This window comes from Xenia sp. Carnegie-2017, unplaced genomic scaffold, assembly GCF_021976095.1.
Source record: "Xenia sp. Carnegie-2017 unplaced genomic scaffold, XeniaSp_v1 HiC_scaffold_25, whole genome shotgun sequence".
Taxonomy (NCBI): Eukaryota; Metazoa; Cnidaria; class Anthozoa; order Malacalcyonacea; family Xeniidae; genus Xenia; species Xenia sp. Carnegie-2017.
Genome location: NW_025813488.1, coordinates 1649706 through 1677703, shown reverse-complemented (window position 1 = coordinate 1677703; position 27998 = coordinate 1649706). Strand labels below are relative to the sequence as shown.

General features: G+C 35.9%; 2 protein-coding genes and 1 long non-coding RNA gene across 4 annotated transcripts; 2 read left to right on the top strand and 1 right to left on the bottom strand.

Annotated features, from left to right (window-relative positions):
- Positions 1–262: 262 nt before the first annotated feature.
- LOC124452422 lies at positions 263–26854 on the bottom strand. Its single transcript, XR_006950773.1, has 3 exons — positions 26816–26854; positions 25049–25125; positions 263–807 (listed from the first exon to the last, which is right to left on the bottom strand). It is a non-coding gene; the product is annotated as an uncharacterized LOC124452422 (long non-coding RNA).
- Positions 8971–10405, top strand: LOC124452418. Of its 2 annotated transcripts, XM_047002949.1 has the most exons (2): positions 8971–10014; positions 10072–10405. In XM_047002949.1, the coding sequence occupies exons 1-2, from the start codon at positions 9335–9337 to the stop codon at positions 10205–10207; spliced, it is 816 nt and encodes a 271-aa protein (XP_046858905.1). In that variant the 5' UTR covers positions 8971–9334; the 3' UTR covers positions 10208–10405. The 2 variants fall into 2 exon arrangements, with proteins under 2 accessions (XP_046858905.1, XP_046858904.1); XM_047002948.1 differs by having other exon boundaries at positions 8971–10405.
- Positions 10683–24510, top strand: LOC124452417 (C-1-tetrahydrofolate synthase, cytoplasmic-like). Its single transcript, XM_047002947.1, has 38 exons — positions 10683–10821; positions 10972–11056; positions 11625–11684; positions 11759–11812; positions 11892–12028; positions 12887–12987; positions 13077–13129; positions 13248–13331; positions 13529–13582; positions 13679–13736; positions 13845–13937; positions 14055–14131; positions 14360–14415; positions 15384–15462; positions 15679–15773; positions 15870–16006; positions 16101–16147; positions 16400–16457; positions 16881–16930; positions 17007–17081; positions 17313–17415; positions 17489–17565; positions 17696–17775; positions 17945–18005; positions 19108–19176; positions 19277–19388; positions 20038–20106; positions 20179–20249; positions 20332–20373; positions 20477–20577; positions 20640–20734; positions 20804–20884; positions 21125–21314; positions 21402–21472; positions 21547–22157; positions 22552–22588; positions 24120–24159; positions 24223–24510. Exons 1-32 carry the CDS (start codon positions 10787–10789, stop codon positions 20875–20877), a joined length of 2442 nt encoding a protein of 813 aa, XP_046858903.1. The 5' UTR covers positions 10683–10786; the 3' UTR covers positions 20878–20884; positions 21125–21314; positions 21402–21472; positions 21547–22157; positions 22552–22588; positions 24120–24159; positions 24223–24510.
- Positions 26855–27998: the final 1144 nt, after the last annotated feature.

Here is a 27998-nt window from a genome sequence, read left to right as displayed (position 1 = left end):
AGTTAGCTTTGTCGAATAATACATAACAAATATTAAGAAAAATGCATAGTAAATGCCCATGATAGGTTGAATAACGTTTTCGTAGGGTTCATGCAGTCAAAGTGTGTCGTCAAAGATAAGAAATATGTGATTTTCTGTAACATTAACCGACGCACTTCGATATCTTAATTGCAATTATCGTTTCACACACCGTTGCTTGTATGTACAAACACAGTGGCAGGGCGGTGCCAAAATCAGCTATATTCTAAAATGAGAGAGGTCATTTCTCTATTTTTATACGATTTCTTCTAAAACGATTCAATAATCGTTTAAGTTAATGTAGGTTGTCGTCAATTTTTTGAAGCTAGAGTTTTAATGTCTTAAAATGCAATTTTGATCAACGATGATTGGTATCAGCTATGCTTCGCTGATTTCTTTAGACAAAATATCTTCCTCAGTCTCTTTCAAAAGAAATCAGCCTGGAAGAGCGTAATATATGAATAATTTTTCCTTCGATTAACGTTTGTTCGACGCCGTGGTCAAACAGGGATTATAAAGATAAAAAATGGGCGAAGGAAAAGATGATAACATTCATGTAAACATAAAGAATGATAACATTCCAACTATTTAACCTTGTGAATATTCATGTAGGTATTAAGCTTCTATACAAAATTTATTAACTGTATAGAACAAAGGGACTTCTAAAGATTGTGATAAGTAACTATAATACACCCTTTCCAGCCATCAGGAGAATCTAAAAATTTTAAAAATTTTCCGATGACTTTGCCAAGTGAATATTGAAATCTTTTTCATACCACATCTCTGGCCCTGTAAATTTAAAAAATAGTCATTTCATTGGAGGTTAACTGCATTTACAGTGTAAGTATCTTTAATGAATGGAGAGCATACATCTTTTGATTAGCAGCACTACATACTGTTTTTAGGATTTTATTTGATAGATATCCGGTGATTGCATGTTCAAGTACGAACAATGAACGTTAAAACAATCACGTTGAAGAAATAAATAATGACATGCATAAAAACATGTATAAAGATATTCACATTGAATTTTAGATTTTATAAATTACGAGGCATCATGGTAAACACTTCTTGTTTGTATAAAGTTGAGGAACAAGACGACACAAAGGCAACAAGTATAACGTATTTAAAAAATTTGTGATTGTGACAAAAAATGGAAAAATGGTGCTTTAACTGGAGAAAACGACGACTATCGTAAATTTTCTGTTCATTACCGAAAGACGTCTCATTGGATTGCAGATACATTCAACGTGTTGATAAACACGTGGTCGCACACGTGTTCTCAGTGACCGAAAGGTAAGGGTATTTGCAGCCTTGTAAAAGTATGAAATTTCAAAATTTTTGTTGGAGACATTTTCACATCGTCACGAAGACAAAGATAGATACAAAAGTAGGGGAAAAAATTAGACAAAAAGCTATACGTCTAAATACGGGCATAAAGATAGACATTTACTTAGACATAAAGGTAGACATAAAGGTAGACATGAAGGTAGACATAAAGGTAGACATAAAGGTAGACATAAAGGTAGACATGAAGGTAGACATAAAGGTAAACATAAAGGTAGACATAAAGGTAGACATAAATGTGGACATAAAGGTAGACAAAAAGGTAGACATAAAGGTAGACATAAAGGTGGACATTAAGGTAGACATAAAGGTAGACAAAAAGGTAGACATAAAGGTAGACATAAAGGTGGACATTAAGGTAGACATAAAGGTAGACATAAAGGTAGACATAAAGGTAGACATAAAGGTAGACATAAAGGTAGACACAAAGGTAAACATAAAGATAGATATAAAGGTAGACACAAATCTACACACAAGGTTAACGCAAAGGTAGACCAAAAAGGCTGACAAAATAGTAGACGTCTGTAAAGGTGGACAAAAGGAAGGACAAATGAAAACAAAAACGAAGACAAAAGGTTGACACAAAGTTTGGCACAAACTTCGACTCAAAAAGAGATACAAACGACAAAAAAGTAAAAGTAAGATAGACACAACGGTATACAAAAAAAAAGACAAAAAGTTAGTTAAAAAGGTAGACATAAAGTTAGCCACAAACGTAAATAATAAAGTAGACACAAAGGTGGACAGTAGTTGTACATAAAGGTAGCCATAAAGGTAGAAACAAAGGTAGACAAAAGGTAAACATAAAGGTAGACATAAAAGGAGACATAAAGGTAGACATAAAGGTAGACGTAAAGATAGACATATAAGTAGACATAAAGGTAAAATATAAGGAAGACAACAAAAGATGAACATAAGATAGACATAAAGGTGGACATAAAGGTAGAACATAAAGGTGAGACATAAAGGTAGACATAAAGGTGAACATAAAAGGTGAACATAAAAGGTGGAACATAAAGGTGGACATAAGTAGACATAAAAGGTGAACATAAAGAAGTAGACATAAAGGTGAACATAAAGTAGACATAAAGGTAGACATAAAGGTGAACATAAAGGTGAACATAAAGGACAGACATAAGGTGAACATAAAGGTGGACATAAGGTGAACATAAAGGTATGACATAAAGGTGGACATAAAGGTGAACATAAAGGTGGACATAAAGGTGAACATAAAGGTGAACATAAAGAGATGAACATAAAGGTGGACATAAAGGTGAACATAAAGGTGGAACTTAAAGGTGAACATAAAGGTGAACATAAGATGAAAATGTGAACATAAAGGTGGACAAAGGTGGTAAAGGTGAACATAAAGATAAATAATGTAGACATAAAGGAGTGAACATAAAGGTGAACATAAAGATAGACATAAAGGTGAACATAAACGAGAGTGAACATAAAGGTAGACATAAAGATGCATTAATGTAAGACATAAAGGTAGACATAAACAATGGAACATAAAATTAGACAAAGAATTAGACATAAAGGTAGACATAAAGGTGAACATAAAGATACATAAAGAAGTGAACATAAAATGTAGACATAAAAGGTGAACATAAAGATAGACATAAAGGTATAGACATAAAAGGTAAACATAAAGGTAGACATAAAGATAGACATAAAGATAGACATAAGGTGAACATAAAGGTGAAACATAAATAAGAACATAAAGGTGAACATAAAGATAGACATAAAGATGTAGACATAATCAGACATAAAGTGGGAACATAAAAGGTAGACATAAAGATAGACAAAAGGTGACATAACAGTGAACATAAAGGAGTAGACATAAAGATGTAGACATAAAGGTGAACTATAAGCAATGAACATAAAAGGTGAACATAAAGGTGGAACATAAAGGTCGACATAAAGGTGAACATAAAGATAGACATAAAGCAGACATAAATGTACATAAGGTGAACATAAAGATGAACATAAAGGTGAACATAAAGGTAGAAGACATAAAGGTGAACATAAAGGTGAACATAAAGATAGACATAAAGATGAACATAAATGTGAATATAAAGGTAAACATAAGGTGAACATAAAGATGAACATAAAGGTGAACATAACAGTGAGACATAAATGTAGACATAAAGGTGAACATCAAGCAATGAACATAAGATGAACATAAAGGTGGACATGGTAGATATAAAGGTAGACATAAAGGTGGACATAAAAGGAAATAAAGACATAAAGATAAGTATAAATGTAGATATAAAATTGAACATAAAGGAGTGAACAAAGGTGAACATAAAGGTAAACAAAGATGAAATAAAGGTGAATCTAAGGTAGACATAAAGGTAGACATAAAGGTAGACGTAACGGTAGACATAAAGGTAGACGTAAAAATAGACACTAAGGTGGACAAAAACTTACATAAAAAGAAAGACAAAAACAGTGTACAGGTGGACAAAAAAGTGTACTAAAAACAATAGAAAGTAGTCTTCTATGACATGACAGCATTTTCAAATGTCTTGCGACTCGGGTCCAATATAATAAAGAATTTTTAAAACGGGTTTTCCTTCGAAATGACAGTTTTCATAAGATAAATAACAATAACGTAATGTCTGAGGATCTAAGTTTTGAAATATTTCTTATTATTTTCTGCCTATTATAATAATGCATAACACCATAGAACAATGGTCAGTTGTCATTTCCATTTTGCGTATATTTAATAAAGGGAAACATAATTCTTTTGATTAGTAACACTACCTATTGTTTTTAAGATTAGATTTAATACATATCTGATAATTTGTTCAAGTTCGAATAATTTATGTTAAACAATCATATGGAATTCATACACAATTACATGCACAACAACATACATAAAAATGTTATTCTCTTTAAGCTTTTGACACTTACTAACTACGAGCGTCATGCTAAAAACCTGTCCGTACGAAGTTAAAGAAGACAGCATAAAGCCAACAAGTATGAGGTATTTAAAACATACTCATAACCATATATTAAAGGAACTGCTATAGATGCTATAACCATAAACTGAAAATTTCATGATTATTTTCGTTTTATACGTCATTTGAAGATTACATAACAGTGAAAATCTTTTACAGTAATCGCTTTGAACTATATGTATTTAATACCATAAAGCAGAAATCAACCATAACTCCCTCCTTTATTTCATGATGAGCACAGCCTTGATCAGCTTGATCAGTTAAAGTTAAGATGACAGGTAATTCTGCCAAAATTTTTAATACAAAAAGGAAATTGAATTTCACATCTCTCCATCATTCCCCATAACTCATCTTTTCAGACGCTCATATGATATTTTTGCATAGCAGCAACGGCTTTTTCTTAGAACGGATGCATCTCGCAATGCATGCAAGGTTTAATAAAGATCTAAAATCATTTTGCAACGGGAACATTCAGCTACAGAAAATTACTTACGGCTGCAGCACAATTGAGCGCAGGTTCATTCTATGTTATCAAAATTGTTTCATAAAAAAATTATGAAGAAAAAATAAAGATATATCAACTTATGTTCTCGCCTTAACATATCTTAACATATCTCACCTTTCTTCATCATTCACCATCTTTAACCATCTTTCAAACGCTCTTGCAACTAGCACGTGGACATTATTGGACTTGGGAGAACACTCTTTCCATGAAGCAGGTAAACATCAAGTAGAGAAGCCACCATACTTTTGCAGCCTGTCGACGATGCATAAGAAAAGTTATTTAGTTTACTTGTGTGATTTAAAGTTGTATTTCTTGCAATATAAAGAGATGCCTCTGTTTTACATTATTCTACACACAAAACAGAGAGAGAGTAGATAAATTAGATCTCTAAAATTTTACACTCGAACCATTAATTTCAATATACATGTGTATTTGGAAATAGTACAGCATGTCATTCATTGACCGTCATATCTGATGGTCTGCTTACATCAGAAACATCATGTAAAAACGATCGATGAGTTTATGATGCTCGTTGTTCACAGAACGTACAAAACCATTTCTAGTGACATTAACGCAGCCTCAAATGTTTGATCCTTCAATTGTACTATAATAAACATTCCCCATAAACATGAAGTCATCAACATCTTAATGTTTTGAACTCACAGAATGAATAACTAACGCCTGGCTCAAACGAGCAAAATAAGCATGAGCGAGAAAAGTTTTGTTTCTTTCCCTCTTTTTCTTTTACTCGGGATTTTATTTAAAAGTCCTTTTGCTCTTCTTTTATCATTATGTTATTATTTTCATCATCATACAGCCAACCACTTCTTGTGAAAGCTTCTACAAAAGCACAAGGTTTTTTCAAACTTTTACATTGCAAATTCTAACTTTTTTACACTGTAATTTTTTCTAGTTTCTCTGAACAAAAAGAGTCGACATTTCAAAAAGTCTCATTCCATAAGAGTAAAAGTCTTCATTCCATTAGATACGACATCTTTAAAAGTTGTCATTCCATACTCGAATGGAATCATTGTAATCAACGTAATGCAATCATATGTATTCAAACAGTCGTTATTTCTATTTAGAAAAGTCCTTATTTCACATACGACATTTGAAATAATCATCATTGGATACTTGATTGAAGTAGACATTTTAAACAATCACCACATCATTGCAGACGTTTATTCAAATGGTCGTCACTAAAACTGTGAATGAAATTGTGAAAAACGACGAAGTTCCAATAAAAAGTATATTCAGAAGTTAAAGCGTCTTTTAAGTGTCAGTCTATAATGTCCTTTTATAATTTGAGTAATATTTACGTGATTTACCGCATGACAAATGAATTACATCACTTTGTAAATTAAAATGATCACAATGTTGATCAAAGGTTTGAATTTCTTTCTATTTTCTAGACGTAAGGTGATGAAAATAATACAGTATATTTGCTATAGTCGAAGCGTGCGTTAATTTAAGTTATAATAGAAAAAGACACCTTTGAACATAGGTAGAATATGAACTATAAAATACACATTCATAATGTTTCATTTTAATATTGTTCAATCATACGGATTCAGAACACCGCAAATGTCAATATTAAAATGCTAGTTTTTACAAAGTAAAAAAAATAAGCAAGGCCAAAGCAAAAGTCAGCAAAAACCGTGTACTTTGGTGAATGGTATGGTGAAAAAATAAGGCTTTTACCATTTCTTCGAAACCAGAGTAAAAAAGTAAGCAATGGCAAGGCGAAAGTTGGCAAAAACAATTTGGTTTGATAGAAGCCATTGCAGTAAGAGGTTGATGTAAAAATATAAATTGTTTAGTCAAATAATCCGGACGCCATTCAATAAAAAAATTGACAAAGGACATGCGCATCATTGCCCTGGTTTACCACATGGCAATGGATGACATTTTGCCTACTTTTTTCGTCTTCTTTCATCTTCTGGAAGGCATTATTGGCATGTAATACGAAGTTTCGACTTGAAAACTTCAAAAAGACAAAACCACTGCGTTTATAGTTGTTTTATCGCATTGTTTTGGTGAAAAACATTTGTTAAACATACAATATGTTAGTATTAATGAATTTTTGTTCAAATGCACGGGAAAAAAAGTCTTAATACAAGTTTTAAAACCGCTTTAGTATGTGAAAGGTGTGGCGCCAGCAAAAACACACTCGATGTCAGCATAAGAGTATACGGGTTCAAGACCTGTCTGGCAAAATTGCGTAGCAGTAATTTCTCTTTATTCAAATTCATTGAAACAAAACGATTAAATAGAAGTTCCAAAAGAAATCTGTATCGGAAACATTTAGCTCAAAAGAAATACCCTTGGCTTCGGTGCACTTGACTGCAGGTTCAAAGTGCACTGTCCAAATTTTTCGTGAAAATTTATGGAGAAAAAGTTAGAAAGAATTTTAAATTACATGATTTTCTTCACATGCCACCATTATCTCTCGTCTTCCCACTTTCCATTTACTCTCTTCATCACTTCTCTCTATCATTCACAATCATCAACTATCGTTAAGACTTGCACACTGATATTTGTGGATATGGTTAAGCGTTGCATTTTCCAAGGTGACGGGCAGGCTTCGAACTGGGATGTCTAGCGGAGAAGGCACAGATGGAGGCCAACATACTTTTGCTGCTGGTCGATGATGCATAACAAAAATTGGGACTTTTCACATATTTTTTGTCACGTCACAATACAAAAGTCCTGGATACTTCGTGTAAGAAACATAAAAAATGTACACATAAGTATAAGTCTAATGCAATATAAAGAAATCCTTAGATTTTATTTTATTCTACTAACAAGACGGTGAGAAAGTAAAATAGATCTCTTTTATTTTACTTTCTCTTACCGTGAATTTCCATACAAAAAAGTGTTTTTAGAAATCCATGGTAAGATATCGCATTTGATGGTCTGCATACACCACAAACATGATTTACAAATGATCAATGAATTTATGTTGCCCGTGGTTCACTAAACGCACAGGATAATTTGTAGCTATTTTTACGAAGCCGCCAATGTTCGTACTATTTCACCATTGCTAGCTTTCAATAACCATCTTCAAGTTCATAATGATATTTTTAAGCATATTTTTCAGAATTATACAATTCTGCATCAATGTTGATATATTTTCCACAAGTGAGACCTCATTGGTTCTCTCATCTTCCACACACTTGTAAAGTACAAATACAAATATTTAACCTTTGTTAACAAAACGTAATTTCACAAAGAGCATTCCGTCCCGCATATTTTAAAAGACATTTATCACAATTTCAAACATTATAGAACACCAGGCAACATTCTAATGATTCAACTGCCTGAAATGACTTCATGATATTAACCACTTGTAGATATGAAAATCTCCAACAACGACAAATGAAAGTTATAAGAGAGTGCTTGTGTAGATCAAATAATAACTCCTTTTAGTCAGCTACTCGTCACTTTACAATGACCAAATTCAGCGCTAAAACTCGTTCGTTCGTATTTTCACAACATTTAAATCAATTGCACACCTTCACTTTAAAAAATATCAAAAGTAAAATTGAAATCTTCCGAATATTCAAGCAGCTACAACAGTTTTAGTTGTGGTATTACATTTTTTGCCATTAAAACTTCAGCATAATCAACTCTGGGGGCTTTCTTTTTACATGGCGGCCACACCGGAAGTTGGGTGATAATTTGGCACACGATGTACACCTGAGTGAAACTTCTACTTATCTATTCTGTGGTACTACTTTACTCTGCTCAAAAACCCAGGAAGACACACGCACTTTCTTATCAAACCAGGGGAGAGGTTATATGAAGCTGTTTGTGCATCAAAATTGACATTGGGTGTGCAAAAATAATTTGCAATCTTTCATGCCAATTACCACGTTCAATATATGGTTGCACATTCAAAGTTTCAGTTTGCACATTCAAATTATTTTTGCACGCCCAATGTTAATTTTCATACACAAACAGCTTCATAATGTTAGCTTAACTGCCCAAACCACTAATCTGACACCTCCTTTCAGGGCGGTTGTAATTAATCCTATCTATTACAATTTGCATTGTAATAGATAGGAATAATTACAAGATTCTGATATAGCATTTTAAGAGAAGCCGTGTAGATATTAAAGTAAACTAAAATGTTCAAATTTATTTTAAGAACTTTATTTGGCGGTAGGCCACGTCTTTAATGGCGTAGCTGCATCAACAACTAACCGAACCCTTGACTCTCCCTATTTTCGACGTTCGTTTCACTTTCGTTACTGATTTATTGTCGTGACGACAAAACAATCAAAGCGAAACATAATTTTCAAATGTTCGCATTCAAAGGAATTCTGCCGAAGTTTATCCTTTCGAGCATGAAATATGAAAGGCATTTACGCGAGCTTTCACTTTTATTTATAATATTATTCTGGAATTACCTTGGATTTCACTTGAAATTCGCGGCAGTTTATCGAGAACTTCGTTGCAAGGAACAGTTTTAGAAAATTGGAGTTGCTTAAAAATGAGCAAAAGCTACAAACTATTGATTTATAAAGAAGACAAGCAGTTATTAAAAAATACTACTTTACTACATCTTAACTTAGAAACCGGAGGGGATTTATTTGGCTTATGGCAAGATGATACAACTGCGGTCCTTCGAATTGCGATTGGGCCTGGGGAAAACTGCAGACGAACGCCAACTGCCTTCTATCAAGATGCTGAATATTTTGGCAGTGTTGGTCAGTATCTTACCACGAAAAAAGGTTTGTGTAACATTGGGGAATGGCATTCTCATCATCAACTCAATCTTCCTGAGCCTAGTGGAGGTGACAAACGAACCGTATGGCATAATATGCCACAGTATGGCTTGGAGAGGTTCTTATTGATCATAGCTACTATAAGAAATCAAAGTGTAAATTTGAATGGCTTTTTGTTCACTCCACCAGCTCATGGAAGGTCTTCAGGGGAAATGTACCCCATTGACATGAAGACTTTACCTGGCCCAAATCCTTATAGAACACTACCTGAAGTGATTGAGAAGTGTCACAATGGAGCAGAGTCTTCTGCAAAGAAACTTTTAGAACCACTTCCAGATCCACTTCCAGATCCATTTCCAAATACCAAGAAATCTGACCATCAGCAGAAGGATTCTGGCCAAAAGAGGCCTTCTCGCTTTCCCAGTTTCAGGAAGAGTTCTCGCAGATCTTCTGGCCAAAAGAGGCCTTCTCGCTTTCCCAGTTTCAGGAAGAGTTCTCGCAGATCTTCAAAAACAAAAATTACCAAGAAGTCTGGCTCTGATGAAGAGAAATTCCTTGATGGCAAGTCAACCTTTGAGAATGCAGGAGAGAAACCTTCACGTAAAGATGAGAATCACAGGCAATGGACATATCTATGAAAGTTCCCACTAATTGTTTAATTGTTTTAATACACTACTTTAATGCACTTAAATCCAACTTTTGGTGATATTACCTAAGGCACAGCTAGTGAAAAAAGTACAATGACTACAGAGACAAGTATTTTCACATGTGAAGGAGCAATGTATGATATTTAGAAAACTAAATATCTCAAATAAAAATTTTTAATTTTGCATTAATATAAAGTTTATGCATAAGATGTGGTGCTGCCCTCCCCCCTCCAGCAAATGTAACATTGTAAGAACATGGCAGGCACAAAATTAATCATGAATATCTGAATAGATCAGTCTACTTGTTTACTTAATTAAATGTAGGTATCAGTAAATCTTTCAACAACAACAGTATATGAAACTATACTTTATTACGGAATTAGGAACTTTTCTGTTTACTCCTTTTTGGCAAGTACTTGATGTAATAAGTAATATCTTACATTACAAACCACAATGTCAATTATTGACTGAACTGTTTAGTCACTGGAGTAGTCACACGTGTTGACACTTCACAAATACAATCACACATTCAAGAGTTTTTTTTTGGTAAAATTGGTCTATTCCTACAATATGGCGCAGATTTTGAAAGGATCCCAAATTGCGAAGTAAGTTTTAAGTTTCAAGATGTATGCTAAATCATCTCATCTTAATTTAAAATGGTTCCGCGAACGAGGAGAAGATAGACAGTACAATTTTCTACTGTCTGTCTTTCGTGGTTTGTATTGTAAGTATTAACGGAACTTTTTTGTCGATAGGGATATACGTGGTAAATTAAAGTTGATAGTAGACGAAACAAGAGAATCATATCCAGATTTCAATCCTTGCCTAGCAATAGTACAGGTTTGTTGTTTAATGTACCTTAGCTAAACTGGAGATCATGTTTTAATCAATGTACTATTAAGTGTATCAGAAAAACTGTGAGTGTACTTATCAAAATAACATGATACTGTGTCAACATAACATGACAGTCTACAAAGATAACATGACAGTGTAGAAACATAACATCATGTGGTAATATTACATGATAATGTGTCAACATAAAATGATAATGAGGCAGTATAATACGATACTCATTTAATGTGGCAACAGAACATGATAGTTTGGCAATTCTTAGCTTGAAACTCTTCTCTTGGGATTTATTAATTAAACAATGTTGCACACCCACATAGACTTGTGTCCACAATAGCACTGGTAAAATATTCTTTTGTATCAGACCACCAAAATGGCTGAATTGTAAAACAAGAATATGACAGGAATTGTGGCAATACAACATGATAGTGTAATAATGTAACATGATAATGTGGCAATATAACATGACAGTGTGGTAACATAACATCTACCATAATAGTGTCTTAAATTTTTATGAAGCACGACAATATGTTGACGAAACATTATTGACAATTCATAGATTGGTGATCGGGCAGATTCTACCTCATACATCAGAGCAAAGTCTAAGGCTGCAAGCGAGGTATGACATGAGACGAACCTTCATAATAACGACACTTAAAGTTATGTTTGATGATTTTTATCTTAAATATTTAGATTGGTATGGTTGCTAGACATGTGAAATTATCTAATATAACTACAGAACAAGAGGTTCATTCGGATTTCATCTTAGAATGATCATATGTAATCACAAGAAATTTCCATTGAGATTTTCTGTTTATTTACATAGGTTTTAAAAACAGTTGATGAGCTAAATAATGATCCCAATGTGCATGGAATCATTGTTCAACTTCCTCCAGATTCCAGTGAACCCATTGATCCATCTGTTTGTACCAATGCTGTTGCTCCAGAGAAAGATGTGGATGGGTGAGTTATTGAAAAACATAAACATTGCCTTCAATACACACACATTTGGCTAGAAAGTATTTCAACAAAATACTATTGTGAAATTTCTTTGAAGGGTGGCATATGGTTGTTAGTAGTTGGAAAATCTTCATTTGATTGATTCTCTCCACAATTAGAAGGAACTTCTAGCAGTTACTTGCCGTTTTTTTCTCCCTATGATCTATTTTCATGTTAAAGCCCTAGATTCCTTATCTTGATCATGATTATTTTCCTAATTCCCTTGATCTTCCTGTACATAGTTGCTATTGATGGTTTCTTATAATATGAATCCCTGTAAAGTTTTATACACACATGAAAAACGTGTGCCTTGAACTCATAGCAGTATTAAACTTGCACCTTTAACCTTTGGGGTACTAGTCAGCCGCTCTACCTGTTGAGCTACCAAGTCAATGATGGCTTTGGAATAAAAGTACCATCCAAAAACTGCTATTGTGAGGAGAATATCTTGTCCATACACAGTTTAAAAGAGATTTGACTTGTCTCCAACCCTTGTGGGCTTGGTAGCTCAACAGGTAGAATGGTGGACTATTGTCCCGAAGGTGCGAGTTCAAATCTCGTTCAAGTCACATGTTTTTCATGTGCATATAAAACCATGTCAGGATTTATATTATGATTCTCTGATGATGGCTTTGGAATGATGGTTTCTTCATGTGATACATTTCTTATTTCCTTCCCATCGCTTTTTTCATTATTTTCTTTCTATATTTACTTAGTTCCTTGACATTACACCTCTTAGTTCCTGTTGATTGTTTCCGTGCAATACTCACCATGCCCATAAAGTTGATGACTCTAACCATTATTGCATCATATTCCATTTAGCCTGAATGATGTTAATGCAGGTCGATTGGCTCGAGGGCAAATCAATGACTGCATCATTCCTTGCACACCTCGTGGATGTTTCGAACTCATCAAAAGAACAGGTGCGTTTCCTAAACAATCTCTCTAATAACCACTTTCGTTACCATTCCTCTCATCATACTTTGATAAAGAAACTTGATTTCAACTTAAGGTATTGAAGTGCAGGGAAAGAAGGCGATAGTTCTTGGACGAAGTAAAATTGTTGTAAGTTCACAAATCAGTTTCCCACCAGTGAAATCAACCGTTCATACCGTTTATGGATGAAAAATTTTTCACGAAACTTTATGTTTCATAACATATGTGTTTTATCTTAATGTGTAAGGGTGCACCAATGTCAAATGTACTAACGTGGAACAATGCTACCGTTACCGTTTGTCATTCAAGAACCAAGGATTTGCCTGATGTTGTAAGGATTTACGAACAAATAATTTACTAAGTTTACGATCATGGTCAGGGTGACAGGATGTTCATGGTGCTCAATCTCATTCATAACGCTAAATATAGTCGGTTTTCATAGCAATATTTCGTACTTGTAAACACGATTTGAATTCGATGGCCCGAATTCTGTCTAGTTTAACTTCGCATTCCTCTTTACTTACGTAGGTCAGGGAAGGCGAAATTGTCGTTGTTGCTATAGGAAAGCCGCATTTTGTTAAAGTAAATATATATTGAACGCTATTGTGAAAAGAATTCGAATCCAGCCTTTATAATCTACCATTCCTGCCATTTTGCTTCACTTACTTTCTGTTAAAGGCGGAATGGCTGAAAGAAGGTGCTATCGTAATTGACTGCGGCATCAACGCTATTCCAGGTTTTCCAGTATAATATCAATATGATTATCGTGTACTTATCGTAATAGATAAGTATAGCGTTCTGTGTGTTTCCATTGCAATGTAAATGAGAACTTTTCTATTCAAAGATTCAAGTAAGAAAAGCGGACATCGTTTGATTGGAGATGTTGACTACATAGAAGCAGCCAAACGAGCGAGCTGGATCACGCCTGTTCCTGGAGGTATCCATTTGAATCATTTACCATCCATTAGTGTCTACGTAGAACATCAATGTACACCGAGTTATGCGATTTCTGACGTATTTCTCATGAGTTATTACTGTTATTCATCTTCTACAGGCGTGGGTCCAATGACGGTGGCAATGTTAATGCAGAATACCGTTGAAAGTGCTAGAAAAATTATCATGAAGGAAAAGGTCCTGACACCGAAACTTAAGATGGGTTATTCCCTGCTGCCTTTTTACAAAATGTTTAGAAAGCTACGAAGAATGTGACAAACCGGGACATTATTCTTTCATACATATCATGACGGTTTACTAGAAAGTTATGACTGTCATATTTTCAAACCGAGATGTTTAAAGTTCTAGTTATTGTACGACGTTGAGAAATGAAATGCTTTAGTAACTGTTTTCTGTTCATCCTAGACTGGTTTATGGGAAATAAAGTTTTTGCCTCTCAAAACAGTGCGACCTGTTCCAAGGTAAATTTACATCAGTGTCATAAACGTGCGTAGGGTATATGGATGTGCTCAATTACGAAAGCATTTCATATATAAAAAGTTTGACACACTTTTATTGTATAGTGTACATATGATTACGATTATCTAGTTATGTCAGATTGCTATTGATATAAATAGATGTTCGCAAGAGTAGCACCATTTTTATAGCTACATATTTGTAAGCAATGCTATAGCTTATAATCGTATGTTTTGCGATTTTGGTAGCATTTTAATCTCTGTACGTAATAATCAGCTATCTGAGATAAAAGTCTCATAAATTCCCGTTCGCTAGGGATCTTCAAACCGATAAGGAAGATCCGCTCGCTAAAACTTCAAACCTGTTCATTTCACGAAAAAAAGTTAGTCGAGAAGAATGATTTCAAGAGAAGTGTTCTTAGTTTGTTAGTGGGAATTTTGCGCACAATATGATAGATAGGTGTGTCTGTTGGAGTTTTTCCCACTTATGATAACGACTAAAATGGTTTTGTCCCCCACACCCCAATTCAGCTTTCTTTTATTGCGTTCTATTTTATGGTCTAACTTGATCTGTCAAACTAACATAGGATACAGTTTATGAAGGATGACTAAAAGTATGTATGAATGGTTTGAAATTGGGAGTATAGTTACATGTTTGTAAATGTAGATCGTTCAGGTTAGCGGAGTCCTGGTGTTGGTGTAGACTGACGTTTCGACAACCTTAGCGGTAGTCATCTTTAGGGGCAAGTGAGAGAGACTACCGCCACGACTGTGAAAACGTTAGACAACTAAAACACCAAAAGTCATTAGGACTGCACTCGTCTAGATGATCTACATCAATGTACAATTTATTCACTCCCTTCTTTATAATCCGAATCTTAGCACTAGCTCGAATACAATTTCTGAAGTTTGACGTGATGGAAGCATTCTTCGTTATTGGTACAATACCGTCAATGTTTTGATAACGTTTTTAGTGACATTGAAATATCGAAAGCTCAGTATCCAAAAAGCATTGAAAAGTTGGCGAGTGAAATTGGTATTCAAAGTCACGAGGTTAGTGCCCATGCTCTTTAAACTAAACGTGCGTGGGGATCAAAGTTAATGTATAGAAAGAAAACGGACTCAATCGTCTGACAAGGATTACTAAGCTAAATATTTAAGAGGTGTAATCGCATTACCACACATGTTTTCATATTTTTTCCTCTCGATGTCCTGTGTTTCACACTCTGCCATCCTGGTGTCCACTCCACTTGATGTTTTTAATTATAGTTGGAGTTTTATGGCAAGATGAAATGTAAAGTTTCTCTGAGAGTTTTGGATCGTTTGAAAAGCAAAAGCGGAGGAAAATATGTCGTCGTGGCAGGGTGTGTGTTTTGATTTGTATAGTGTGGCGGATGCCATTTCTTTTGGGTTTCCTTCACGTTAAGCGAAACCTTGTACACTCTGTGTTGTTGCCGTAGGATAACACCGACGCCTTTAGGAGAAGGGAAAAGTACAACAACGATCGGAATTTCCCAAGCAATGTCCGCTCACTTGAAGAAAAATACGTTCGCTTGCATACGCCAGCCATCTCAAGGACCAATATTCGGCATTAAAGGTTTTTTGTTTTGATTCTCAAATTATCGAAGCCCTAGTTTCATCATATCACTCTTATGCATTTATCTTAACATTTTTCATCATTCTCCGTGCAGGCGGAGCTGCGGGTGGAGGATATTCGCAGGTCATCCCCATGGAAGAGGTTGTGTGAATTATATTGATCCACGGAGTTTATATTGAACACGTTATGAATGCACAATCACACGGCTACTTTTTACAATACTAAACACTCAAAACTCAAACCAGAACTTTGTTCAGTAGTATGCCATCAAACATTGAACGAATGTTGAAGTTATCAACCTGACTGAACGAGATTTGACCATTTTCAAACGAAACTATACCTATTGTTGAGAAGTTCATAATCATCAGCGAAATACTTTGTCTTCTACTTTAGTTCAATCTTCATCTTACCGGAGATATACACGCCATCACAGCAGCCAATAATCTCATTGGTGTGTTCAATTGTTGTGCTAACGATATTTAAATACAACGAGAAACTTAATGCCACACAAAAAGAAAGTTCCATCCGAGATATTTTGTATCAAAATTCTATATGAGCGAATCCTATATACTTAAACACAGCACTCGTTAGACTTATCGTAACTTGTTAAATACCATGTAGAGAATGGGGGCACTCGTGCTTTGATTAAAAAGCGACGAATTGTCTCTTGAATTAAAAAAATACTTAATTTCAAAATTAACATTGGAAAGTGGTATAATTAGTTTCATTCACGATTCAGCAACATTATTCGTTGATAACCGTTTTAGAGATGCCGACATGGATTCGTTCATTTATCACTTACAATACATAGGGAACTTTCTCGTTGTGCGGTGTTTAGATCTTTCAATGACAAAAAAAAACATTTCTTCTTTAGCTGCTGCAATTGACGCACGGATTTTTCACGAATCCACTCAAACCAACGAGGTATCTTTTTTTGTAATTTGAAACATTTAGTGAGGTTTTATCGTCCATTATACAAGGAGATTTTGTCTCGATTTAGGCTCTATTCAACCGACTCGTTCCTCTTACGGATGGGAAAAGACAATTCACCGATGTAATGCTAAAGAGGTTGAAGGTACCATTACTCCTTCTGTTTTTGTTATTATTTATGTATTCTCCATGTGGTCATAAAACCAACCTGATTCTTGAGTCCTCATTACGTTTCATTTCTTTATGAAATAATTCCGTTGATTGTTTTTCACGGAAGAAAAATGAAATTACTGCGGCTGCGCTTTTGCCGTTCTGTGCTTCAAACTGCTGTTGAACTCGTCTAAATATTCGTTTCCCCTCCCTGATTTAAATTTAGAAACTTGGAATCGATAAGACAGAACCCGATGATCTCACTCCAGAGGAATCTGGAATGTTTGTAAGACTCGACATTGATCCTGATAGCATCACGTGGCAAAGAGGTTTATTGCTATGACGTTGATAAAAGCAGATAATTGTGGATATTGTTCTGATAGCCTTTCGTATCCCCTGTAGTCGTGGACACGAATGACAGATTTTTGAGGCAAATTACAATTGGCCAGTCTCCCACGGAAAAGGGTCACGTGAGAGTAGTAAGTTGACGAAATACATGTTATAGCGAAGTTGAAATGTTTGTGATTCAATGCATCGCTGATTTTCAACGTCGTTTGCATCAACATCATTTAGGTTGGTGAAGCTACATCTAGTAATTTATCTTTTTAGTGTCAATTTGATATATCTGTTGCCAGTGAAATTATGGCAATTTTGGCACTTGCTAACAATCTTGAGGATATGAAAGAACGGTAAATACCGATGGTTTTGTCCGGACTTTCTTGCGCGCAAGTGCTCCACTAAAATCTGATTACTTTTTATGTCGTCGTGTTTGCAACAAGATTACGTATCTTTAATATTTTTCCAGTGTACCGTACAATTAACTTTTATTTTGTCATTCACCAAGACTTTACGTTTCAGTTTTGGAAAGATGGTCGTTGCATGTAACAAAAATGGTGACGCTGTAACCGCTGATGATTTGGTAATATCAATTTTGAGCCGCAATAATTACTCCATCTGCCATGTTAAAACACTTTGACTGTGCTCTATGGCGATACATGGAAGTGTCTGCTATTCTGTAGTCAGCCATAGAGAAGTGTATGCTCTCCTGTAGTCAGTCATAGACAAGGGTATATTATCCTGTAGTCAGCCATAGAGAAGTGTATGCTATCCTGTAGTCAGCCATAGAGATTGTATGCTATCCTGTAGTCAGCCATAGAGATTGTATGCTATACTGTAGTCAGTCATAGAGAAGTGTATGTTATCCTGTAGTCAGTCATAGAGAAGTGTATGTTATCCTGTAGTCAGCCATAAAGAAGTGTATGTTATCCTGTAGTCAGCCATAGAGAAGTGTATGCTATACTGTAGTCAGTCATAGAGAAGTGTATGCTATCCTGTAGTCAGTCATAGAGAAGGGTATGTTATCCTGTAGTCAGTCATAGAGAAGTGTATGTTATCCTGTAGTCAGCCATAGAGAAGTGTATGCTAACCTGTAGTCAGTCATAGAGAAGTGTATGTTATACTGTAGTCATCCATAGAGAAGTGTATGCTATCCTGTAGTCAGTTATAGAGAAATGTATGCTATCCTGTAGTCAGCCATAGAGAAGTGTATGCTATCCTGTAGTCAACCATAGAGAAATGTATGTTATATTGTAGTCAGCCATAGAGAAGTGTATGCTATCGTGTAGTCAGTCATAGAGAAATGTATGCTATCGTGTAGTCAGTCATAGAGAAGTGTATGCTATACTGTAGTCAGCCATAGAGAAATGTATGCTATCGTGTAGTCAGTCATAGAGAAGTGTATGTTATCCTGTAGTCAACCATAGAGATGTGTATGCTATCCTGTAGTGAGCCATAGAGATGTGTACATATGCTATCGTGTAGTCAATAATAGAGAAGTGTATGTTTTCATGTGATCATCCATGGATAAGTGCATGTCATTCTGTAATCAGTCACAGAGTAGTGTATGTTATTTATATGTCAGGGAAAAGTGACTTCTATGATCTAATCAGCCATAGAGTTTTTACCCATCACAATCCATTGTTTAATTATTTGCGATTTATTTCGATTTTCCAAATGTTTAGGGAGTGACAGGTGCCGTAACTGTTCTCATGAAGGACACCATTAAGCCAAACTTGATGCAAACTTTGGAGGTTTGAAAGCTAGAACTTATTTTTGGATTGTATCACGAGTGTAGCAGCAAGATAAGGCAGTTAACACTGTAAAACTTACGCAAACGTGCTCGTTATGTAGGGTTCACCTGTTTTCGTACACGCTGGTCCTTTTGCCAACATTGCCCATGGTAATTCGTCCATCATTGCCGACAGAATAGCGTTGAAGCTCGTTGGAAAAGATGGCTTTGTTTGTAAGTTTTAATCTATATTCACTGTATCTGTGAAATTTCGCGCAACTCGGTCACTACAATGCCTTTCGACTAAAATCAATGTTGTTAAGAAAGCAACCTTTGTCACCTTCAACTACATGTGTTGTATCTTTCTAACTAATGATTGTGTTCTTTCGCTTATTTAAGCCTTATCATCCATATAGTGAGTATATATGTTCAATGGCCTGAACCCAAGAGCCACCCAAAAGTTGTGACAAGGACTGTCTCAGAGATTTAAGACGCTATGCACACTATGCATAAAACAGTTCTTTTCACAACTCTTGGGTTTCTCTTCAAGGTTTTCCTCGGGTTTTTTTCGGGTTTCTTGTATTTTCTTGGGTTTCGGGTCATCAACTATGGCAATTACGCTTTTGGGGGCAATATTTAGTTTTGTCACCACGAAAAAGACTCAGCTATAGATTTATTAATTTATTGCTTATACACGGATGAGTTTCGTCCGATATTTTGTGGAGCACCGTTATTGGAGATATCTCTTTGTGGGAATTGCAGCCATTGTGTGTATTTATATTTGGTCAAAGTGACTGTTGCATCTGTTGTAACTTTTCAAACAAAATAAGTGCAGCAATTTGAAAATCGTAGTGTGATAATATTTTGATACTGTTCATTCCAGTCACCGAAGCTGGTTTTGGTGCCGACATTGGAATGGAAAAATTCTTCAATATAAAATGTCGATATAGCGGTATGTCCGACGATTGTCTTTCCGTGTACCACATTCTTCGACTGGAAGTGCTGGAAATCTTTTCATGTTTAGGTCTTGTTCCGAACTGCGTTGTGCTTGTTGCAACCGTTCGAGCCATAAAAATGCATGGCGGTGGTCCTAAGGTATGTGGGCCTCAATCACGATACCAGTAGATGCAAGTAGTTCATTTGCTTTTACATTTGGTACATTTGCTTCTGTATCTAGGTTGTCGCAGGTCGGCCTCTGTCCGAAGTATACATTCACGAGGTTTGAGCCTTCGAACATTTCATTTGATCTTTGTAATTTTGATCACCAATCTCCGGATTGCTAACCTATCCTCGTTCAAACAATCCTTTTCTCGTTTTTTTAGGATTTAGATTTGATCAGGAGTGGATTTTCAAATCTTGCTAAGCAGATTGAGAACGCCTTGTTCTTTGGCGTTCCTGTCGTGGTGGCAGTTAACCGTTTTAAGTAAGTTGCTCTCTTTGCGGGTGGCGTCTCTTTCTCCCAGACTCATTGCTCTGCTTTATCAGATCAGATACGGATGCAGAAGTCGATTTACTTGTGCAACTTTGCAAAGAGGCTGGCGCTTTTAATGCCGTGGAATCAACTCACTGGGCTGACGGAGGTTGCTACATTGTGACTGTCGATAGTTGATTGGGCGAATAGCTGTTAATATCTTTAATTTTCTTCTCAGGTTCTGGAGCTATGAAACTAGCAGAGGCCGTGATTCAAGCCACGCAACAGCCAACTGACTTCAAGTTTCTATGACCTGGATGTACGTTATAATAATCATATTTACCTCTGCCACACGTAAATTTGCCTTAGTTTCAATGGTTTGAAGTAAGGAGTCTTTAATTCCTTGAATTCCAATACAAAGACAATTCAAAGCAGATCCTCTGCACGTGTGATTTTTATGTTGACAATCTACAGATCGCTGTAAATTTGATAAATTTCATATCGACTCTTGAGCGAACGACCCTGGGACTTGGCTGGTAATGAAACTCATTTTTTTCAGCTTCCCATTGAAAAGAAGATTGAAACGATCGCTCGGAGTATTTACGGCGCTGACGGCGTTGAGTTTTCCGAAGAAGCTCAAAAAAGAGTGAATCTGTTTCGGCGTCAAGGATTCAACGACCTCCCCATCTGTATGGCGAAGACACATCTTTCCTTGTCTCACAATCCTGAACTGAAGGGCGCCCCAAAAGGTACGTACGGAAGAATTTGTTTGCAAATGAATAAAGTTCGAATTGTAAATTGTCTCACCAAAACGGTGTTGCATTTTTTTTTTGAAGGTTTCATACTACCTATCCGTGATGTGCGTGCGAGTGTTGGCGCTGGTTTTCTGTTTCCTTTGGTGGGCACGGTACGTTTTACCAAGATAACACTATCAACTATAACCTTTCATTCATTCTTGCCAACCATTCCTTATTTATTTAGATGAGCACCATGCCCGGGTTGCCGACGAGACCTTGCTTTTACGATGTCGATTTAAATACGGAGACCGAAGAAGTTCTTGGTTTGTTCTAGCTATCAAATGCCGCATCCATATGCCCGGTCGCGTGTTATTTTTGTACCCAAAAGCACTGGTACTTAAGGGCTATTCACTGTTACATTATATTTCCGAACTTTTTGTCAACTTAACGTACATTTCTTTAAACGTATATGTCCGAGAATGATAAAGGTATTATGTATTGTAGATGTAATTGCTGACTCAGCTTTATTATCCAGTTTTGTTTGTATTGCACGAAATAGTAATAAACTTATTTAAGCCGTAGCAGGAGGAGTGCAATTACATGCATGCTCGTCACGCTTTATGTACTCCAGCCTGTTGCCGACATTAATTTGAATATACTCGTCGTCAATTGCTTTGGATATATTTCACTTGTGCTGAACGATGCCTGGAGTGTTCTTCTAGCTTTTCTTACGCTAACGAAAATTCATCTTATTTGCCTGCTTGCATTGGAGATTTTTCCCGCCGAAATGGAAAGAGTTGAGGACAGCAACGATATGCCTATTCCCGAGACCGAATTTCGAGAAGGATGTAAACTGTAAGTGATCAGTAAAACTCGAACCTAAGATACGTATTTGCGCGGGTTGAGAACTCTATTCTCTAGGTAATCATTCAAGGATTGTATAAACTTGTAAGAAACTACATACATTTTCTCTGCATGAGGCCAAACAATAATAACCATACTAAGAATGAGATTGCCAACAGACCGTTTCATATGATGAGACTGAGTGTAATCAGTTGGTTTTTACACTGCTTCTCGCTGTTTCGCCCTTTCAGAACTACACATCTATGTTTTTGTAATTTGTTGCAAGGAAATAGTATTTCGTATACGTTCATTTAGAATAGCCCATCGAAATTATTCGTCTTTTATAATAAAGACTAAAATAGTAAGGAAGCATGACGGTCTTATGGTCTTTCTTGTTTAAATTTAGATTGAATTCAATGGCAGATGCATCGAATATTGGAACAGTAAGTGTCGACTATGAAAAGTTTTCGACCAAGATATGTTTGCTTCTGCTATATATCCAACAAAGCCCATGAACTGATGACCAGTTATTTAAATAATGTACACTCAAGAATAGACCCGTTGCTTTGTTTACGTTTGTTTAGCTGCAGGCAATGCTAACAGACATTAACCATTGTTGCCAGTGTTGCCTAAAAGCACTCAAACAAATCTGCCCGCCAGCAAAACTCAAACAATGCAAGAGGTCCATTACGTTCGGAAGTTAAATCTTTGAGTATTTTAAATATCAGATTTGATGATAATGTTTATGGGAGACAATGATATTCCGATTGTGTGTGTGTCACGTCCATCGATATTCCACTCATATGTAGCGTATTTTTGTACTGTTGCTTCAAAATGGTCCCCACTTAGCACAAATATCTACCGCGCAAAATTTTTATATTAGAGAGTTTTAGTTTGGCGTTTTGCATTTGTATATTACCATTCGCACTGTCATGAGCTAAATTTCACGATTTGTTAAAAGTTTGTCGAAGAAAAAGGCTTATTTATGATGTATACTCACATAAAATAAATACATTGAGCCATAAACGTCACTTGGTCGTATTAAAAGTACCTAAAAGCTTGCGGAACAAATCACCTAATGCTAGAAGGGTCTCTTCCCGCTTAAAACTGAAACGCAAAACCGCAACGTATCACGTGATCATTTCCGTGCCATGATCACGTGATATTTCGCGGTTTAGCGTTTGTCGTTAACGGCAAACTAAAACTCTCTATTGGAACATGACGCCTACGATAATGAAGGCAAAGTCACTAATGTCGAAGTCTTAAGTTTTTGTCATTGCGCGATGCATTTTTCTATTTAACAGCTAAAAATTACCATTCCTAAGGCGGTAACTGTAAATAAATCTTTGTGTTTAATAAGTGTTTGTGTACCACTTGAGGGTTAACTTGAAAACAAGGGTTAGGGTTGGGTAGATTTTGACATGTGGATTAAGTCAGATGCGCAGTATTTTCTTTTTGTTTAATTAGATTCGTTGATCACTATGAATGACATTCTTTTGAAATTGTGCCAACAATAAACATTTCAGAAGGGATTTCACGAAAAAAAACATTCATAATTTGCAAGCACGCACGTATCTTTCCTGCGATACTATTCTTCTATATTTTCCATACTTTGATGTAAACTAGATTATACGTTTCGATTTCAAATATTACTGTGCGCCGTTAGAGAAATGTGTAACTGTTTTGTGTTAATGTTCAACTGCTTGACTTTAGTCAAGTGCTTGAGTTAACCCCACAAGAGTAATCTGTCCTGTTTAAACGGATGCAACTTGAAAAATTTCCGCCAGTAGACAACTTCTAGATATATCATAGTAGCGAGCGGCTCAATGTGCAAAAATATCATGTTTAAAATCCGATTTCATTTTTTTCATCTTGTTACCTGTGCAGTTTATATGTGACAGCCATGTTTTCACCACAGCGCGCTATCGGAACAAGCTGTAGACCACCAATTCATTTTTATTTTCATTTTTATAGGAATTGATGGAAATGGAGTATTTACCTTTAGTCATACAAGGTAGCCTTCCGTAGATTAATTAGTAACAGAGTTTCTTGTTTTGATGAATGTTCTCGATTTTAGGTATACAGCAATCGTCATCATATGACGTCATAAACGAAAATTCGCGTGAAACGATGAAGGAGAACTGGTCAGAGCCGCCACCTTTTTTGTATATTTTGACTTGTATTGTGCAACTCAACCCGTTTTCTCTGAACTTCAACGTACAAAACCCGTCGGAATTGCTTCACTCGACAAGCGTAGACTACCAAAGCGACTTTAGATAAGTTTCTTTAACAAATAAATTTCGCGATAAGCGAACGTAGTTTGACAAATTATTGAGCGCAATAAAATTTACTTTGAAATTAAAAATTGGTAATGTATTTGATCGGAAAAAATTCAATGTTTTCACGTGTCATTTTTGTTTACATAAAATTATATAAACTTCACTTTAACCGTCTTTCAGATAGTTATGACGAAAAAATTTTATTTTCGCTGAACTATGTACCCTCTTTCCTGCAATATGCACGTGACTTCTTTTACGCGCCTTGCCCCAATAACAGGAGCTTTGAAAGCTTTCGATATTTTTGTAGGTGCTCCATGTTCACGATGTGATAACGCAAGAAACTTAGAATAGGAACGACACTGTTTCATATTATTCATTTTAAATCCGTTTTTTCATTTTATTATTCATTTATCAATTCAGCCAGCATTCAATTTATCATAAACGCTGAAGCAAAAAGCTAAATTTGTGCGTGTCCTTTCTTTAAACCACATCCACACTCAAAAAGTTGCGGATGTACGGATACGCGAACATCCACGGCTTCACAAGCTCATGTCCGACATACATCGCGACTAAATTTTTCAAAAGTTACAACATGCAGCAAAACCCCAGCTTACGTAACCGTACCTTTAACCGAGGAGTGGTCCAATTAACGGTAATATTTACGTAATTGATAAGATTTCGCAGGGTCTTTCTCTCTGAACCTACAAAGACAAGAGCAATTTGTGAAGCCGAAAATTGGGAGGGGAGAGAAAATGTTTCTTTGAGGTGAAAACCGATATTTTATCAGCAACCCTCTCCCCCCTGCATTCTTTTAGGAATTTTGTATGTGCTGGGGTTGTCTTATACAATATTTATGGCAAACGGACTATTGCATTCATATATGGTCATATATTATGTTTATAACTGTGGTTTCTGTAATATGGCCATGGGTGACTTTCATATACCATACCAGGGTATGTTTTTGACTTTAGTATACTAACCATATAATATCTATTGCAAATTGGGGTGTATATTCCTATCTTGCCAACTATATATATGGCATAAAAGGTTAAATAGTTGGAATGTTATGAAACGACACAAAAAGAATAGCATAATGCTTTATCCAACAACTAGAAACAATAATGAACCTTATCTAACAACATTTGAATGTTAAACCACAGAATAGACTATCTTAACAGAAGGTCCACTCGTGTCGAACCATTGATGTTTGTGTCCCCCCACTTTTTCTGAAGCAAATTCTAAGCAGACACGCCTTCCAGCAAGATACTTCCGCTAGATCGCAATAGAAAATATAGATGTTTTTTACAAATTTATCGTATTGCACTACAAAGGCTTGGAACCTTATCGTCTTCGCAAGATGATAACTCTTTGTAAAAATTTCGGCAAACTTTTGCTTTAAGCGGTAATTATTAGTAAAATAGCATTCTCGTGCAATAAATAAGCCACTTGCCGAAAAAATAAGCCACTATTTCAGCCGAGTGAGTCTTCTGTTAGATGCCTATTCTGTGGTTAAACTTCCTCCCCTCTTTCATGCGAATGAGACATGTCTACTCAAAAGTAGAGAGCCTTGCGCTACATAAAAGTCACCGGTTAATGACCAGTATAGCAGTTAAACAGTTCATATGGACAGAGCTGAAATTCCTTGTTAAGTATACAGTAAGAATATATACATAGTATATTAATAGGATTAATATATTGAGTATACAGTAATATAATCCGATGTTAACGTTAGACAATACGTACACCATTGCCCTTCAGTGAAAGCATCCCACTTACAGCCATCGAAATATGTTACTGTATATTTAATATGGAATTCGAGCTTTGGCTATGTGAACTGTTTAACATGGTTACCAACAAAAATGAGCAGGAATATTCAGTTGATTAATTTATGATAAACCTTTCACCTTTTAACTCTGCTATATCGGTCACAAGCCCGGGACTTGTAGTGTAAGACTCTCTCCTTTTGAGTAAACTTGTCTTGTTCACAAGGAAGAGGATTTGAAAGGTTAACATTCAAATGTGTTCGATAAGGTCATTATTTAAAATAGTAGCGAGAGAAGTGCAGAGCGGAAATCGAATTCGTATGATAAAAATTAATTCCCAACATAAAGCTTTAAATAGAGCCATTGAGATGAACCAAAAAAATGTTAAAAGGATATGAAATTGAATTTATTGGGACGTTTCGTCTTTACTCAAGACATCTTCGGACAAGTAATAGTTAACTTAACAACCAGGCGCGAGGTCTTTACGGAGAAATATCGGACCGAGGTCTTTTTGTACAGACCGAGCCTGTAGGGCGAGGTTTATACAAAAAGACACAGGTCCAATATTTATCAGTAAAGATCGAGAAAGCGAGGTTATTAAAAGGATTATTATATGGCATTATTGGACCTGAAACGAAGCTTGCTTTCTTTCTCGTCCTTGCTGTCTTTAACAGGTTGGCTTTCACTTTTCTAGTTTTCGTCCATACAAAATAAATCGTTTCAAATTGTATCGTCTGGATGGTTAAACTGTTTTCCAAGTGTTTTTCCTTCGAATCACATTCGTAAATGGTTTTTTGTTTCGTTTATTTTGCGTCTTGCTGTTTGCATTACGACGTTTGTTTACATTTGACTGTAAAATTACGCGTTTTGGACCGTGGTCGATTAAGGGAAAATAATGGATCGGCAAAAATGTTTCTGAGCCAATCAAAGCGCGCCATTTTGCCGGAAGTGACACTTGCCATATAATAAAAGAGGTTAAGAGGAATGGAACATCCTTGCATTTTAAGTGAAGGCTTGTGTTTATTGATTAGGATCCTCTCCCGAATGGAGAGTACATACGAATCATGAGGAGAGGAAATTATTTTAAAGTCATCTAGGTTGGAGGTGTGTCCAGTTGCGTTAATGTGAGCAAAAATGCTCGACAACGCAGGGCGAGAAACTTGGTTGCCTGTAAGGGGGGATATTCCCAAGCGCTCCGAAAATCTGGTGTGTAGATGACGTGTGGTTTGACCCACATACGAGGCGTTGCAGCTTCGACACTTAAATAGACTACACCAGATCTCAGAAGTTTCGGAATTTTGTCCTTAGAGGAGAAGAAAGAAGAGATACGTTGGGAAGGGCGGAAAACAATTTAATAGATATATGTGAAAAGGCTGCAGCACAAAGGTTATTGATTGTGTGCAAATTTGAAGGGAGTGCATGCCTGTGAAATGAAGACAAAGATAGATGGGCTTTTTGGGAGCAGTTAAGACAAGTGGTTTGGGGGCAAAGGTGTTGGTAAGGAAGGGACGTGTGATTTGGTCCAATATGCGTGAAGGAAAACCGTTTTTGGTGAGCGACTTTTTAGTAAAGTCGAGTTGCGTGTGAAAATTTTCGAAAGTAGAACAAAGGTTGAAGATGCGGTGAAATAAACAAGAGACTAGTTAAAGTTTGTATAAGCTGTGGCAGTTGGTAAAGAAGCCAGTGAAAGTAGGCTAGCGGTAAACAGAAGTGGTGAATTTTCCATTTGTGCGAGAGTGATAGTTTTCTGCTTTGTTCGACTTCAGCTATGAATGTTATGTTCGCGTGTTGTTGATTCAGATAGTCAAGAA

Excerpts from the sequence above, each read along its gene's own strand:
- LOC124452418 (XM_047002948.1), top strand. The coding sequence starts at position 9,335 with ATGAGCAAAAGCTACAAACTATTGATTTATAAAGAAGACAAGCAGTTA.
- LOC124452417 (XM_047002947.1), top strand. The coding sequence starts at position 10,787 with ATGGCGCAGATTTTGAAAGGATCCCAAATTGCGAA. Across the intron at positions 10,822-10,971 it reads AAAGGATCCCAAATTGCGAA|GGATATACGTGGTAAATTAA; the intron begins GTAAGTTTTAAG and ends TTTTGTCGATAG. Across the intron at positions 11,685-11,758 it reads AGTCTAAGGCTGCAAGCGAG|ATTGGTATGGTTGCTAGACA; the intron begins GTATGACATGAG and ends TTAAATATTTAG.